At 41.0% G+C, this 16,853-nt stretch overlaps 1 protein-coding gene across 6 annotated transcripts in view; it reads left to right on the top strand.

Moving 5' to 3' along the window:
• The window catches only part of OSBPL2 (oxysterol binding protein like 2), a 56,541-nt gene that overhangs the window by 9,189 nt on the left and 30,499 nt on the right, over nt 1–16,853 (top strand). For 4 of the 6 annotated variants that reach the window (XM_075118711.1, XM_075118708.1, XM_075118709.1 and 1 more), the window contains 2 exons: nt 4,855–4,938; nt 10,607–10,770. In XM_075118711.1, the coding sequence (XP_074974812.1) occupies nt 10,734–10,770 (37 nt within the window). In that variant the 5' untranslated portion in view covers nt 4,855–4,938; nt 10,607–10,733. Of the gene's footprint in view, nt 1–4,854; nt 4,939–10,606; nt 10,771–14,524; nt 14,607–16,853 lie in introns of all 6 variants that reach the window. The other 2 variants (XM_075118710.1, XM_075118712.1) reach the window with 2 other exon arrangements.

The following is a 16,853-nucleotide window of genomic DNA, read 5'->3' as shown; positions in this document are numbered from 1 at the left end:
CAGCCTTCAGAAAAGATTAAAAAATGGCAGAGGGCCAAAATTTCAACTGGGCTTCACCTAAACCTTTCTTTTCTGCAGCATACATAGAGAACACAGAGAAGCACTCTGCATTGCTGTCCATGTTGGACTTGCCTGTTGAGGGAGTTTAGTTTCTCCAGTGCAGATTTTGATTGGGAATGTTGTTGCAGTCAGACTTTGAGAGGAAACAAGTCTAACTTGCTGAATAATTCCTCTTTTGTGTTTCGCTAGATATCTGCATTGCTGTTTTCTGGTTGAAGGAATGAGTGCATGATGATAGCAGCAGGTATTGAAATAGGCAGTTTTAATTGGTAAATCTGTAATGCTGTTTTAGACCTATTGTTGATAACCTAATTTCGTAAATCAGTTAACTAAGAGTAATAGTTATTGAAGCTTTCATTTAGAGATGAAAACACTAGGTATTGACACTTTCAGGAGAGCTGTAAGAAACAGACATGAATATTTATTTCTGTTCCTTGAAATGCAACTGGTATGCTTTGGTTGAAGTGGAATCTGCAGGAATTTGAACCCTGGCTGTCTTTCCAGGAATCCTCTTGAATGACTCGTATTCTTTGTTCTCCTGGCAGCCTTTATATTAACACGAAAAATGTCCCTTGCAGTTGCACTTTATAAATATGGGTTGTCTGTCTGTGGTGGAAAAGATGCTTTTAAAGAGCAGTGTAACTCTCGTGGCATGTTTAGTTTGGCCAAAGCTATGTGTAACTTTAAAACCTGACCAAACTATTTCTGTTAAATTATCAGTTTGTTACTGTGGTGGCTTTTAGCTGCATTAACAAAGGGAGAAAGAAGTTTAAAAACAGTTGGCCGTTTGAGTGCTAATGCGAACACATATGTGGAAGTGTTTGCAAGTGCAAGGGGTATGTGCAAGTATGTACAGGAACAATAGTGCTGCTAGTGTAGCAAAAAGAAAACACTGAGACCTTGTTTTTAGGATTTTAACTTGGCTGTAAAGTGGGATTTATTTAAACGCTCTTGGGTAAGATAGGTGGAAAATGGCAGTTTGTTCTATGAAGAATTAAATATGCAGTAAGTTTCAATAACAAATGAAATGTAAGATGTATGTGGGGGAAAACTATTCAGTGTGTGGACACTTGGTAGAAGTGTTGACAGTTCTGTTTCTACTTTTTTTTAGCTAACTTTGGTACATCTATGAAGTACAAAATTAACTTCTTAAATATTGTGTTTCCGGTATGTAGAGTGTCTTTAGGGTTTTTTTTAGGGGTCTGTTTTCCTTATGTGATATGCTCTACAAAGAGCACACCACGATTATGTTCTAACTCAAAAAGTTGAATAAGAAAAAATACCTGTCTAGGATTTAATGTGACTTTTTAAACTTTTTTATTTTCTTTAAAAGTGGTTTGATCCTTTTTTCTAAAAAGGAAAAAAGTACATTAGCCAAATTTGGGATTAAATAAATGTGACGCTATCCCCTAGAAAAGAGTAAGGCCCTGATCTCGCAACTTCTTTTGCATGGGCAGAGCCCTGCACGTTCACTTATGCCAGTTGATTTCAGTGGCCTGGCCTCTTGGAACAAGTTGCAGTGTTTGCACTGCTTTTTTAGGTTCTATCTGCTAGATATTCATGCTTTGGCTAAGAATTCAAGTAGAGTGCTACTGGTAGAGTGGGGGAAACCCAATGCCTTGAGTTTACCATGAAAGGGGGGAAATTGGGAGACAGTTATGGTAATCTGAAAACCTGAGGATGAAATTAGAAAGCCAAGGAGCCAAGCCTTTTGTATGATTGAGACAGAATACATAGTAGTCTAATGCACAAAAGAATATACAGATAGAATAACTAATGCATACAGTACTGTACCTATTGCTGCGTCTTACTGTTTCTATCCTGCTGATTATAAACTATTATTTGCCATATCAAGTGTTTTAAGTAAAAATCAGGATGTCTTCTTCTCCAGATCCTTTGCCTTGCAGTGTTTAAAGAAACTAAATTAAAGCTGGAAGTCTCCAATTGTACAATAGCAATAGTAAAAGTTGAGTACCATATTCAGATATTATTTGCTTTTTTTTTGTCGTTTTACTTTTGTAAACAAGCCTTTCAAAGGCTTTCCTTCCAGTCATATCGCTTATTCTACTGATGAGGTGTTTTTTTCTTTTTAAAACTTTCCTTCCTTACAGGAGATATGAAAGTATTAGTACCTGTAGTTTCTGTTGAGTAAATTTCTGCATGTGCCTTTTTGGCTTGGGTACCTATTGGTGCTTTTGTGCAGTGCATACTGCAACAAATAATTTGAAATGTCCACTCTATTGTGAACATTGCTACATGTTGTTTAATGGCTTTACACTGCTTTTCCCAGAGGTACTTCCACAGTTACCTGGCTATGCTAAAGTGTACAAACTCCCAGATAAATTGCTGGAGTTGCATTGTCATTTCAGTTGTGTAACTTGCTTTGATCAGTGGGGTTGGGTAGCTTAAACCCTGTGTCAACCTTTGAAAATTTAATACTGAGTGGAGTTTGTGATCACATGACTGGTGTTTGGAATTTGATTTCAGTCCCTTAAGTGTTCTAATTTTTTTTTAGTCACTTGGCACTAGAATTCTTATTTCAAGATTGGTGTTTGCATTACTAAACCGTGCTCTAGGGCAGTTTGATATTTGTGATACCTTGTTTAACTTGTTTGTAGTTGGTTTTACAACACCATCAAAGCACAAGGCTTATTTAAGTGGGACCAAAATGGTAATCTTCTGATCAGAAGATAACTGTACATCCTGTCAACTTCTGGCAAACAGAGATGGAATCCATTCTATACTATGATGGTTTCTATGGGAGAGACCACATGACTGTTGCTAGCCTGGTCTTGTAAAAAGTGACACCAGCATCAAATTATTCCTACGCTGATTTGGGAAATATACCGTTGAGATGTTCTGAACAACTAGCCCATCACAATGTAATGAGGATAGGAACAAAGAGGAACTAAACCACAGATCATTTAAAAGTAGTAAGAGTCTAAGCTAAATGCACAAAGGTGCCGAAAGGCCAAAATTCGCTGCTACATATGGGTTATTGGAACATGCAATATTTAATATTGCTATTGAACCTTTCAATTGAAAGGCTCCCAAAGTGTTTTAGAACTACGGTACATACTTATGCTACCTCATTCAGCCACTATTGGGAGTAGACAGCAGAAATAAGCTCAGTCACTGAACACAGTGGGGGAGGGGAAATATTAGCATATGATACTGGTGAAAACCCTATGTTTAAAACCTTTGTTTCTAAAGTGTCTCTAAATTCTTTTGTGAGGTCCTTCCAATCACCAGTTGCCAACCTGCTTAGCTTCAGCTTTTGGCTCTGAATAGTTTTAGTTTTTGCAGCCTTTAGCCTTGCACTAGGTAAAGTCTGCTTCCTGTAATAGAACAGGAAGCACATTCCAGCACTGTATAGGTGTTTGTGATGTCACTAGCTGCTGCATGGGAAGCAGAACCCAGGCTTTGGCTTTGGCAGGTAACCGAAGAGGGCAATGCCTTCCAAAAGGTGCTGCAGTTTCCACGGTAAACATCTGATGAAGTGAGCTGTAGCTCACGAAAGCTCATGCTCAAATAAATTGGTTAGTCTCTAAGGTGCCACAAGTACTCCTTTTCTTTTTGCGAATACAGACTAACACGGCTGTTCCTCTGAAACCAGTCCAGCCATGGGTAGTTCTAGCTCTTTGGGCTCTGAACTTTTCTTTTCTTTTTTTTTTTTTTAAATAACTTTTATCAGGTTAACATTCGTCTTTTGCCCTATTCTTGGACCTGCTCCTCATTTGTCCTGATGTAATTCCGTTGACCTCAGTAGGGGTTACCTCTCCTTTACATGTTGTATCTGAGTAAGAGGCTACATTACACTGTGCTTTGGCTTCAGCTTGCAGGCTTTGTTCTGAAGGATCACCTTTTGATTTTTGAGAGAGTAACACTGTATCAAACCATTAGTGCCCAAATGGCCTTGTTGTCTTGTCTTATCTGTTTTCTGTTTCAAAACTGACCAAACCTCTTTCCTACATATCTGGGCTCCAGTTCACTTACTCGTTATCAAGCTGTATCCCAGAAATTTGTTTTCACCAGTTTAACCCCAACAACACATTTGACTGTTAATTATGGCATCACAAAAATGAGACCGCTGGGAGCTGAGGAGAACAGGGATTTGAATGGCTTCTTGTGTGACCCTGGACAAGTTGCTTAATCTTCTTTTGCTTTGTATAATCAAGATTAAACATAAGGTTAAGACCCTGCAGAACACTGTCAAGAGGGAGCCTGGGCAGAACAATTCAAAATGTCCTAGAGTTCAGTGGATGGGAGAATGCAGTGGAGTAGTGAAACCAAAAACTTTCTTGCTACTTTTAAGTTTTAGTTGGACAGCCCTGGGGGCTGAGATCCTATCTACTCAGAACAGGTAGAGCACAGGCTGTACAAACTTGCATACACTGCTTCCTGTCAAAGTCTTGGCCTTTCTGTTTCCTCTGTGGCATGTAGCTCACCCTTTCTTTCCATTCCATGCTTGATTGTCAGCAAGGATTGTGATCTCACTCTGGTTCTTAGTGGACAGTTGTCTAAATTGCTAAAAATTGATCGCAAATAAATCCAATGACCACAACTTCCAGTGATTATACCTCTGAACTGGATGCCTACTTTTGACCTGGAGTTAAAAGGTACTAAACCAGTATCTTGAGCCATCCAGTCCTTTCTCACAACATTTTTGTATTTTTCTTTTGCAGCTCTTTTTATTAAAGTCTTTGTTTTTGGTTGCACAGTAGGAGAGCTTGCTGTACTTGAAAGTCCTGTATGAAGTGCAAATGATGATCTCTCTATCTTGTTTTATTCCAGGTAAACAGTAGTTTCGTCTCAAGCTTACAACTGAGGGATACTTCAGACTTTCAACATTGTTAATACACAAGACTGCTTTTCAAAGTGAGTCTGCTTTTCATAAAGTGTTACATAAAACTTCAGTCCGTTACTTGAACAATGAGTGAAAACTGGTCCAACCGTTGCTCCTGCTTATGAATGCAACAAGATGGAAAAAACTTTGATGGCTCACGATTTTTTTACACACTGACATTTATGTTGAAATACATATCACTACAACTTCTATATTGGCTCTAAATAATAGAATTCTCCTTCTTGCCCCTTCAACAGAACACAAACTGGGAGTGGGTAAAGGGAAGAGGTGGACATGCCGTGTTTTTAGTGGGTAGAAGCCCTGTCTTGCACGTGAAAATGAGCACAATTTAGAAGCACAACTGCATGCCATTTAGAACTGGCATATTATACTGTGTGTTTGCAATCACTGTTCTCGGTACACAGATTTTGTTTCTGTGTAAACCAGCACATACTTTTAACGTGTTTAGCACAATGACATGTACAACTCTGCTTTCAGTAGGTCATCATAAACAAGGTGTGGACATGACATATAGAATATTTAGTTTGAAATTCAGATTTTTTTTCCTTTCTTTTCTGCTCTTGGCCCCCCTGGTGTGTGCATATATATAATAAACATTGGTTTTAGTGAAACCTGAGTAGGCCACACAGTGTGAAATAACTAATTCAATAAACTTTCTTAACAGTGTTTTTTATAAAATCTTTTTGGCCTTTTGAATATTTCTGTGTTTAATGAATGTAGGTAACTTCTTGAGTTAGGAATGTAATGCAAAACTTTTTTAGATATTGTCAACATGGAAAAGCAGGAGAATAGTCTACGATGGGGTAGGCAACCTATGGCAAGCTGATTCACACTGCCCGGGTCCTGGCCCCCGGTACGGGGGGCTCTACATTTTAATTTAATTTTAAATGAAGCTTCTTAAACATTTTAAAAAACTTATTTACTTTACATACAACAATAGTTTAGTTATATATTATAGACTTATAGAAAGTGACCTTCTAAAAACGTTAAAATGTATTACTGGCACGCGAAACCTTAAATTCTGAGTGAATAAATGAAGTCTCGGCACACCACTTCTGAAAGGTTGCCGACCCGTGGTCTATGAGATATATCTTCTGCAAACACTATATATTCAGCTACAGAGAAAGATTATTCAGTGTAAACCACACTAAATAACAGACTGCTAGGTTTACAGCAAAGAAATATATTCTCTCTTAGCGCATCCCCTTACCCTCAGAAAAACCAAAGGAACCCTTAGGGTGATTGGTTGGGTATGACTACACAGCAAAGAAAAACCTGCAGTGGGCCCATGCCAGCTGATGGGCTTGCTGGGTTCGGGCTGTGGGGCTGTTTCATTACTGTGTAGACTTCCACTTTTGGGCTGCAGCTCAGGCTCTAGGACCCTGAGGGGTGGGCGGGTCCTAGAGCCTAAGCTTTCTCAACCAGTTGAAGTGAGCTGTAGCTCACAAAAGCTTATGCTCAAATAAATTTGTTAGTCTCTAAGGTGCCACAAGTACTCCTTTTCTTCTTTCAACCAGTTGTAATTCAAGGCAGATGCTTTCAAGTTCAAGTGGCCTACATTGCTGCAGTCTAGATGCGAAGCAACAAAGGCATGTTTCACAGAGGACAGGTGGTGGGTCATTCACAAGGGCATTCTAGCCAGCTGGAGATGGCAGAAGTTGTTACTTGCAGATATGACTATGTCAACAGTCGGTGTTGAACAGTTCAGAAAAAACTCCTGTGTTGCAGGCTGCCTTGATGCAATGTGGTTGTGTGTTTCATTAGTGGACTCAAGGCATGTTTTCAGTTGGGTTGTCTAAGGGTTAGATGACAATGGTAAATACGTTGACACCTGGCTGTGACAGATGTGACAATATCCTACAACATGCTGGACAAACTTTATTGAATTAAGTTAAATCTTGTATTTTTAGGCATTCATTGCATTCAAAATGCAAATCTTAGAAATATGGGCCTGGAAGGGACCTCAAAGTCATCAAGTTAAGCCCTTTGTGTTCTGCCAGGACCAAGGAAATCTAGACCTCCCCTGTTAGGTGTTTGGAGGTTTTCAAAAACACGTTGGCCAATGACGGGGATTCCTCATCCCTTTCTTCCTTGGAAGCCTATTCCAGATCTTAACTTCCTTATATTAGGAAGTTTTTCCTAATATGGACCCTAAATCTCTCTTGCTGCAGATTAAAACCATAATTTATTGTCCTGCCTTCAGTGGACATGGAGACCAACTAATCACTTCCTTTTTATAACAGCCCTTAATTTCTGTGTAAACTGTTAGCATGTCCCCCCTTGGTGGTCTTGTCTCAAGACTAAACATGCCTAGATTTTTTTTTTTTTAATCTCAGGTTCTGAGCTGAAGCAGTGGTGAACTTGCTTGAACTTGACCACAGGAGAAAACCCTGTGTGGAGTTTGAAGGACTAATCATGAACCAAAGCCCTTGTTGGAGTAGGGGAGTGATCTCTGTTAAGCTTATTAGCATGCATGTAGGTTCTTTTATTGTTTTTAATATATTTTCTTTGTAATGTTTTTATCTTAAGAATAAAAGTTCTTCCTTAGAAAGAACTGTGTGGTAATTTGTGACTGTGGCTGTAATAATGTGTACCATCTTTGAGGAGAGAAATGAAGCAAGGCCTGCTTTTAGGCAGACGATCTTTCGCTGAGACTATCACGGTGTAGTCTGGGAACTATGTTGCCTAGAAATACCCTGCTCAGAGGGGGGAGAGAGATGCGGGTCTCCACCCAAGAGAGCTGTGGGCTGAGAAGCTGGGAGCCTGGAGTGAGTGCCTTTGCTGGACCATAGAGGGGAAATTCAGGTGCAGTTGCCCTGAACTGTGTGGCACTGTTTGTGCAACTGCTTCCCATCTTGCTTCTGCTGGTAGTGAATTATGGCCAGGGTATTCCTGAAATGGTGGTAGCTCTGCCATGGGCTCAGGAGGGGGAGCATACGATTCTGTTTTCATTAGCTGGGCCAAAAATAGCGGAACTGGTTCTTCATCTTGACCCATAAAGTTACACTAGAAAGTAATCCTGAATGGTATCAGGGACAAATGCCCATATTTGGCTTATGCTAGCCTGCTACTCATTTGTCCCCTCCTCTAGGGCAGAGCACTTATTAATGATTTTTTTTATGTTAATATTTCTAGCTGTCTTGTTCCTCCATGTACCTTCTTGCACCGCTACCACACTGAAAGTGGGAACAGTTGCTGGGGGTGGGGTGTCTTTGTTTGAAAAGTGTGTGAGGCAGGTGAGCAAGCTGGCAGCTGTGAGCAATTGATAACTAGTGGAGCTGAATCAGGTATAAAGTCTATAACTGCACAGATTCTGAGTAGTGCACATGAAAAAAGGAAGGAAACATTAACCAACTGAGTTTGTCTACAGCAGTGGTTCCCAAATTTGTTCCGCCGCTTGAGCGGGGAAAGCCCCTGCCACGTCTGCAGGTTTGGCTAATCGCGGCTCCCAGTGGCAGCCAGTAAGTCCCTCGGCCCGCGCCGCTTCCAGCCGCTCCCATTGGCCTGGAGCAGCGAACCGCGGCCACTGGGAGCCACGATCGGCCGAACCTGTGGACGCGGCAGGTAAACAAACTGGCCCAGCCCGCCAGGGGCTTCCCCTGCACAAGCGGCGGAACAAGTTTGGGAACCACTGGTCTACAGGAATGTAGCAACATATCAAGAGCAGCAGCGGCAAATAATTCTAGACTTAGGGGTGAGGGACTGTAAATAAGAACTGTTGCTATAGGTGTGTTACTCTTAAGGGCTGAGTGGAGGCTCTGAGCAATGATTATAAACAAGGGGTGGTGCTGAGACCAATACCAAGGCAAATAACTCAGCAGAAAGAAGGGGAGTTCTGAGGAAGTTCTGGGAGGGAGAGACTTAAGTTCCTGGTCTTTGAGGGCATGCCTACGCAACCCGCAGCACTGAGCCTCCAAGCCCAGGTCAATAGACTTGCATTGCCGGTCTTGTCTAGGGCTCTAAAAATAGTGCTGTCAATCTTGCCGTTCAGGTTCTGAAGCCTAGGGGTGGGTGTCACAGCCTGTGCTCCAGCCTAAGCCATAACTGAAAAGTGCTGTATACACACCTGTGTTCAGCATGGTAGTGCAAGCCTGCGTCTGTGGACGTGGGCTCGGAGGCTTGCTATCGTGGGCAGCCATTGGCTGTGTAGATGTACTTGACCGATTGTGACTTAGCTGCCTGCCTTGAAGTAATAACTTAAGTGGGCTATAGAATGGTACTAAACGAACTGAAATGTTCCACTGTGGAAGTTCCTCTGTCTGAATGAAGAGCAGGAAGGTTTCATTTGTATCGGGAGTCGCGTGGTTTTCGTTCTGGAGGAAAAATTAAAGGGGTTTGAAATACAGCTGGAGTCACTTCAGCAAGAAGCTAAACTGGATGAGAAAAACAGAGCTATCCCAAGGCATTACAGGTCAAGGCTAGAATGGCAGTGGTTTTCGTTAATCCACGTAGAAGTACCAGAGTTAGTTTCCCCCCAGAAAACTGCTCCTCTTGCAGGTGAAGTGGGATCTTTAGTGACTGTGAATAGTCAGGACTTCTAGTTCTGTCTTACTTGTATTATGTTGTTGTTATTCAGTGCTAATGTAATGTATTAACTTAGTGCATGGTTGATTAATTATTGAATCTTTAAGCCTTCAGTATTATGAAAACTGCATATAGTACTAAGTATCTGATTTTTCTGCTTTGGCTAAATTGAAACTGAGCCAAGTGTAAATGTTTTGGATACATAAATGCCAAGCAACTGAAATAAATCAAATCTAGCCTGTGCATCAAGCTTACCTGGTGGATTTCATGCACCTGTGGCTTGTTTACAGTGCATTTAGCTGCACTGTATGTGAAAAAGCTGCACTATCTCTCTTCCTAATTCACTCTTGCCAAAAACAAAACCACCAGCTGGCTTTATCTTGACTTGGAGCCAGTTGGTGCAAGAGTTGAGTCTGGCAGTGGCTGACACAACTGAGTGCCTGCACTGCAAATGACTTTCCAGGTCCCCAGAATAAAAATAGCTATGTGGTGCTATGCTTTTCTGCAGAGGTGACATTCGGGGTTGACAGTTGATAGTCACTTTCCCTCCCTGGCTCCATACAGAGTTGATCCTGGGTGGTAAATGTGCTGGTAATCTGTTTTTCCCTTTAAGAAGGCAAGTTTTCCTCTACCAAACACTTTCTCCATTTGCTGCTACTTGACTGCCCTGGCTTCCATCTGCTGTATGAGAGCTACCTTTGCTGTTAGCCTCATTTTAAATATAAGTAAATTCAAAAATAGTGTTTCACAATTATTTTTTTTAGTATAAAGTCTCCAGTATAGACTGTAATCCCCAAGAGCTTTAAAAATTAAAGCCAGTGGGCAGTATATGGTATAAATATAGAGAAAATGATAGTGTGGATAAATAGTTCTGCCATTCCTTACAGTAGTAGATGATGCTGTATTGCCCATCTTCAGAATTTATTTTTTTATTAAAGAAACCTATTTTGAATTTATATTAATTAACTCTTCGCCCCCCTCCCACCAATAGTGTTATTAAATGCCAGTGGATATAAACATAAGGATTCAAGTGCCTAGCTTTTCACTTGTCAGGGATGGGGAAACTGGAGGATATGGGTTTTTAAAGGTTTTTTCCCCCAAAATAAGCAACGTGAAAGCACTAATATTCTGTGTCCCCCCCATCTTCTCAAATAGATCACCTAAAGTGACTTGGTATTTATGAGGGAAGATTCCATTCCACAAAAATGTTTAATCTTTAAATCCAGCAAAATGATGCATTAGAGGAAGCCAAGTTGGCGGTTCAAAGATTTCATACTGAAGGATGAATAGTGAAGAGGAGTTCTTTGATGCCGTTACGGGTGAGTAAAAGCCAAACTGCAAAATAAAATTACAGTTTGTATGTGCTTGTGGTGAGCCAGAATGTAAAATCTGTTAGGAAATCAAGCACCATTATTACAATCTGTGATGAAAACCTTTTGAAGAAAAGGGAATACTTTTATTGCTGGTTTGAGCCTGGGCTAGGAACTCCTTAATGCTGGTTCTCCCTATAGCCTTGAATAAATCGTTTAGCCCCTCTGCCTCAGCTTCATGATCTTTAAAATGGGGATAAACTCACTAGACTGATGAGGCTTAATGTTTGTAAAGCATTTTGAAAATGAAAACTGTTACATAATTGCTGAGTGTTGTTTTAACTTCAGTCGAGAACTTTCTCCGTGGTGTTTGAAGTGGAAAGTATTTTCTAGTTAGAAATACATTAATATAAAACAACGCTTCTATGTAAGGAGCCAAAATCTTTGCTGTCCTGTGTTGCCCTCAGAAAAGCAAACATAAACCTCTTGAGACCTGAGTATTGTCACAGTACTTTCCTTTGAACTAATGAGGAACACTGGTTGCTTGTAATAGCCTTACATGGTTTTAAAGGTGAACTGAAATGCTTTTCAAAAATAAATTTATGTTTAAAAAAAACTTTTAAAGATCCCAAGTTATTAACCTCCTACTTCCTGAATGGTTTTTCAAATGTTAGGAATGGGAAATATTAGAAGCTGGCTGACTCAGGTGATTTGCTCCCTCCTTGCTGGAAGTGTGGAGTCATGTATTGGACCTGAGAACCCCTCGAACCCTGTGCTTATCTTATTCTTATGCAAAAAGAAAGATGATGGGAGGGAGGAAAAGGAAAAAGTCTCGGCAAAGGAAGCTCCAGGTCTTAGGATATGTCTACAATACAGCAACACAGCTGTGGTGTAGATGCTGCCTACATCAGTCAAAAGGGTTTTTCCATCTATGTAGTTAATCCATCTCTCTGAGGAATGGTAGCTAAATCAACGGAATAATTTTTCTGTTGACCTAGCCATGTCTGCACCAGGAATTAGGTCGACCCAACTGCATTGTACAGGTCATGAAACTTTTCACAGCCCTGAGTGATATAGCTAGGTCAATCTAATTTTTAAGCGAAGGCCAGGCCTAGGCCCTTTAAAGGGATGAGACCCCATTCCAAATCCAACTACTTTTTTGTGTGGACTTTGAATCATAGTGCTTTCAAAGTTGGCCTCTCTTGATTCAGGGAGCTGGGGCTGCATCACTTTTCCTATTGTGGGTTTTGCTGCTCCCAGACCTCTTCTCCTACTGGCTGCTGTCGTTCCCTCCAGCACACTGTTCTGGTGTAAGTTCCCTGTCCTTAGACTTCTGGCATGGTTTAGATGGGGAGCCACATTCAGTGTTGACTTTCTGTGGTAGGTTTTCCTGCTCCACCTCCTCCACTGTCTTATCTTACCAGTAGAGACTGTCCTCCCCTTGCTGTCCTCTCTCCTATCTAGCCATGTGGTTTGTAGCCTGCTGCCCTCTAAGGGCAACCTTCCAGCTTGCTAGTCTGGGCTACCTGTCCAAACCCTGTAGAGCAGTGGTTCTCAGCCTGCAGGCCATTTGCGGCCCAATCAGCACAGAGCTGTGGCCCAAGTGACATCCTTGGGACCATACAGATTGTATATATATTGGGTGGATGCGGTCCCCATAACACATCAAGATCTACATATGTGACCCACAATGGTAAATAGGTTGAGAACCACTGCTGTAGCGCATTGGAGTGAATCCCAGAACTTCTATTTAGACCCACCTGCTGATGTGGTGGTGTCTCACCAGTGTTTGGAAAAGGCCCTGAGGTCTTTCTGCAGTTGTCTACCTCACCTTGTTGTTTTTGCTCTTCTTTTTGCTGCTCCCAGCCCTGCAGAGTATGCACCTGCCACAGACTTCTCTTGTTGGGCCTCTAGGTTCTGGTGGGTCCTGATTCTAGCCAACCTATCTACGTTCTTGGTTGGTCCACGTGTCACTGATTTAGATCTATATTCCAAGGAGTGCATGGTCAGACTCTGGATCTTGATCATTCTGTGGAGTGTCCAGTCTGAGAGGAGTTCAAAATAATCACTTCTGGATTCTGTAGGACCTGAGGCCCCCAAATCTTGAATCAAAGCTGGATGCTCTTAGCAGAACCAGCAGTTTGCTCTTTCCATGGATATGCTCTCTTTCTCTACTGATCTTTCCACTGAAAGGGCAGATGTGACCTTCAAACGTACAGATGCCCATCTTGTAGACCACTGTGCTGTCTGTGAGGACCAGGATACACTTGAGTTCCTCAATAGCCCAAGTTATGTTGTCTGTCCTCCTTATAGTTCCAAACTCACAGGAAGCAGTGGTTACTGTGACATCCTGCCTGTGCTTGTATCCGACTCTCTCCCCTGTGGACACTTGTTCTGTGCAAGAATGGATGCCAATCTGCTGGGGTGGGGAATCTACTTCTCTGTCTAGGCTTTTTCAGTGTGGAACAGACACTTCACCAAGGACCTGTGTGATAGAACTGCGTGTTGCTCACTTGTCCTTGCATATTTTGAGAATTCCTCTTCGTGGCACCTGTGTCCTGATTCATCCTCACTAAGTGAATGGTTATTGCACATGTGAGCAAGCATCAAGGAACCCAGAGCTTGTTACTTGAGGCACAAATCTTCTATCTTGTGTTTCTGGGTGGCGACTAGTTTCCTTGCATTCAGGGACTACATTAGGGAACTTTTATGCTTACCAGTAGGATGTACGTGGGAAAGTTAGTGCACAACACACTGGTGCGCATTAGAATTTACACTCCTGCTCGTGCAAACTAAAGCAACCCCAGAGATTCTTCAGGAAAATTATGCAGGTCAGGGAACAGGTTACTTTGATCGCTCACTTCTTGCCCAGGTTACTGCACTGCTTGGCTCTGTCAAGCTTGTCTTGGACTTATTAAAGACTTCTGTGCCATCTGGACCTGATGTGGTGAGACTCTGTTTCCTTCATCAGTTCTGCCAGACTTCAGGTGAATGGATCAGATGTGTTGAGTGGAAGAACTGCCACAGAAAGAGGAGAGTTCCTGGCTAGTTGCTGCAGTGATTCCATCTTTGCCAAAAAGAATGGTCTTGTTGATGTCCTCTTACCTTTGTTCCAAAGGTTAACCCTGAATACCATGAAATCTCCTTCAGCTGTCATGCAAGTACTAACCTCTCAACCTGGCATGTACCTGAGCAGGTTGCTCTTCCCCTCTTATTATTAATTTTTGTTCAACTTAGGTCATTTCTCTTTGGGGGCGGGAGAGACTGAAGCATCAGCTGTTCAGTTGCTGGTTAATTCATGATTGTTTGTTTTTACCATCTGGATCTGACTCATCAGCACTTTCTGCTTCTGATTTTGCCTTCAAATTGTCTTGTGAAAGGTAAGCCCTGCCTTCTGTTGAAAGTGGCTCAATATAACTGCAGTCTGTTGTTAAAAAAAAAAAAACCAAAAACAAAAAACAAAACAAAACACCAAACCAAACCAAAACTGGTTTATTTTCAAAGGATGGGGGAGTGGTGACCTCTGACTAAATACAATTACCATAAATTGTATTTATCATGGTTTACCATTCGGGTTCTCTCCCACCAGCCCTCTCCAGGTCTGAAGGCTCTTGATAGGTTACATCATGAATTTGATTTTCTTCCTGTCTAGTGACTAGTACCTGGAGTTTAAGCTTAGGAAGCTGATGACTGATAAAAGGGGAGGTCTTATGTCGTATGTACTCTGACTCATGGAATACTTTGCCTCCTTGCTTCCTGGTAGGTAGAGGTATAACATCGTTTGAATGGGCTGATTTTCCTTTGCAGGATGGGGAAGAAGAAAACTATGAAAAACAGAATTACTGGTAAGTCATTTTTCTTTAAACTCTTGAAATGGATTAATTTATGACCACGTCTAAATGTATGTTGTTTGAATGATTTTGGATCTACACTTTTTTAAAAGCATTTTGGTTCACCTTTAAAACGTACAGTTTGGGAGTTGTGTTAGAGGATTAAGTTGATCCTTTGCCATTGCTGCCTTCACAATCTTATTATTTTCCCCGCCTCCAAAACCCCACACCTGGTTTATACCTCACACCTTTTTACTACAGTGTGACTATCCTGTAACTAATGTTTATCTGGTGAATGCCTCTATATTTTGGAGGCGTTAATTAGTGATGTCCAAAGAAGAAAGAGATTTCCTAGAAGACTGTATTCTTTCAAAAAGTCCCACTCCAGTGTTATCATCACCCTCTCAGTAACATGTTCTGGATTTTTTTAAAAAGCCACTTCTTTTAGCTTTTCTAAGCAGTCCTACAGAGTCGTCTTCTCCCTTTTTAAAATTCAGAATTACATGCAGAGACAAAATTTGGCCAACTAACAATTTTAAAACTTTCTCAGCTGACTTGGCAGTAGATAAGCTTAACAGCTCTGAGAACTGGCTTAGAGTGAGCACGTGGAGTTGTTGCCATATTTAGTGATTACCTATGTGTGCTTCCTATTTTAAAATGTAGATAAAATTCAGTGAAAATAAACTCTGACAGAGCAGATTTGCCTATTTCTGATGTATTTAAGATAAGTTCTACCGGAGTTGGGGTTGAAGGTTTTTTGCCTGTCCTCAAAATTTGAATATATTTGTTTTGGAATTGTATAGTCATTGATGATGACCGGATGAAATTATGTTTTGTTCTGTGTGTAATCACCCTTTCCATCTGAACTAAATACATGTTGACGTATGAGAACAGCATGAGTGACTCATTTACTGAGGTGAAACAGAATGACTGGTATGTAGACACTGGGACACTTTTTCAGTTATTCTGAAATAATTATTCCCTCAAAGAAATTGCAAGATTCTAGGCACAATCAAAGGGTTATAATTCCACAGTGAGATGCTTGTCTGAGAATCATGCCCTTGTCGACTGACTCAGCCTTTTATGGAACTTTCAGGTTGTTTTTTTTTAAAGGCATGTTTAACTCCATTGGAAGTAGCTGGTAAGAATGATAGTATTCCATGAGATTTAACTACACTTTTTTTATTCTAAATGAATGTCCCTTTTACTGTGGATTGGTTAATGATAAGCATGTGTTTGAGACAGGTGTTTCAAAGTAGTGTTTATTTTAATCATCTATGTGTTACGTCTGTTATTGTTCCCAGTTAAGTGTTAAATCCCATTGGGATGTGTTTGTCATTACATAATTGCACACCTGGGAGTTTGGGGTGTAGCAGAAGGGATTAATGAGTGACCTCATCCTCTGTGCCTTATGCTAATTTTAAAATAATATCACACCACTAATACTTCCCTCTTCTTCTGAGGTTGCTTAAAATTATCATGCTGGGAATGTAATTTTTTGTTTCAGAATTGTATAGCTTTCTGAAAGGAATTGCACTAATAGAACAAAGGCACTTCCTGGGAGCTAAAAATACAATTTCTGCTTTAATAATATCAAAATAATAGCTCTCCTGTAGTTTATTAGTATTAAAACCCTTTAATGTTGGACTAAACTCAGATCAAGTTAAAAGCTGAATTACTCTCATCAGAACCTGATTCTTACTCCAAAAACCTGATCTAAAGTTAATGAGACTCTTTTTCATGCAAGCAGAGTGAAACTTGCCAATGTCATATTAGTTCCCTTGTTCTTGTTGTTGTTGTTTTAAATTTTGTGGGTGGAATTGTGTTAGGAGATGATTACCTAAAAGAGACAAATGTGGGAGGGGAACATGAGAGAGGCTAGGAATGAATAGCCATTCGGCATAGGGGAGAGTGGGCCAAGGGGGAAACCTGCAGAAAGGACTCTGGCATCAGTGCGCTGCTTCTGCAGCTGCTCTTGCCAAATTCTGTCTCTGGCTGACTCCTCCATGCAGGTTTTATATCCTAGACAGCATGGCAGGTGAAAGGAGACAGGGTGATGCATGGGTTCTAGTTTTCATGATTTGTTTTCATTCCCAGTGAGCTCCTGTTCTGGTGGCCCTAACTGGTGAAGGGCACTTGATCAGTTAAGTGTGCTTTTCTAGTCACTGAAAAAGACAGATGCTTTAATCTTGAAAGCATTTGGCTCGTGTGAGAGGTTCTGTTTAATACTGATCCCCTAAATATCGGTTAGTGAGTTGAAGG

This window comes from Caretta caretta, chromosome 13 (genome assembly GCF_965140235.1).
Source record: "Caretta caretta isolate rCarCar2 chromosome 13, rCarCar1.hap1, whole genome shotgun sequence".
In the NCBI taxonomy this organism is placed as follows: Eukaryota; Metazoa; Chordata; order Testudines; family Cheloniidae; genus Caretta; species Caretta caretta.
Note: the sequence above shows the minus strand (reverse complement) of the source record. Positions and strands in the feature narration are given on the sequence as shown.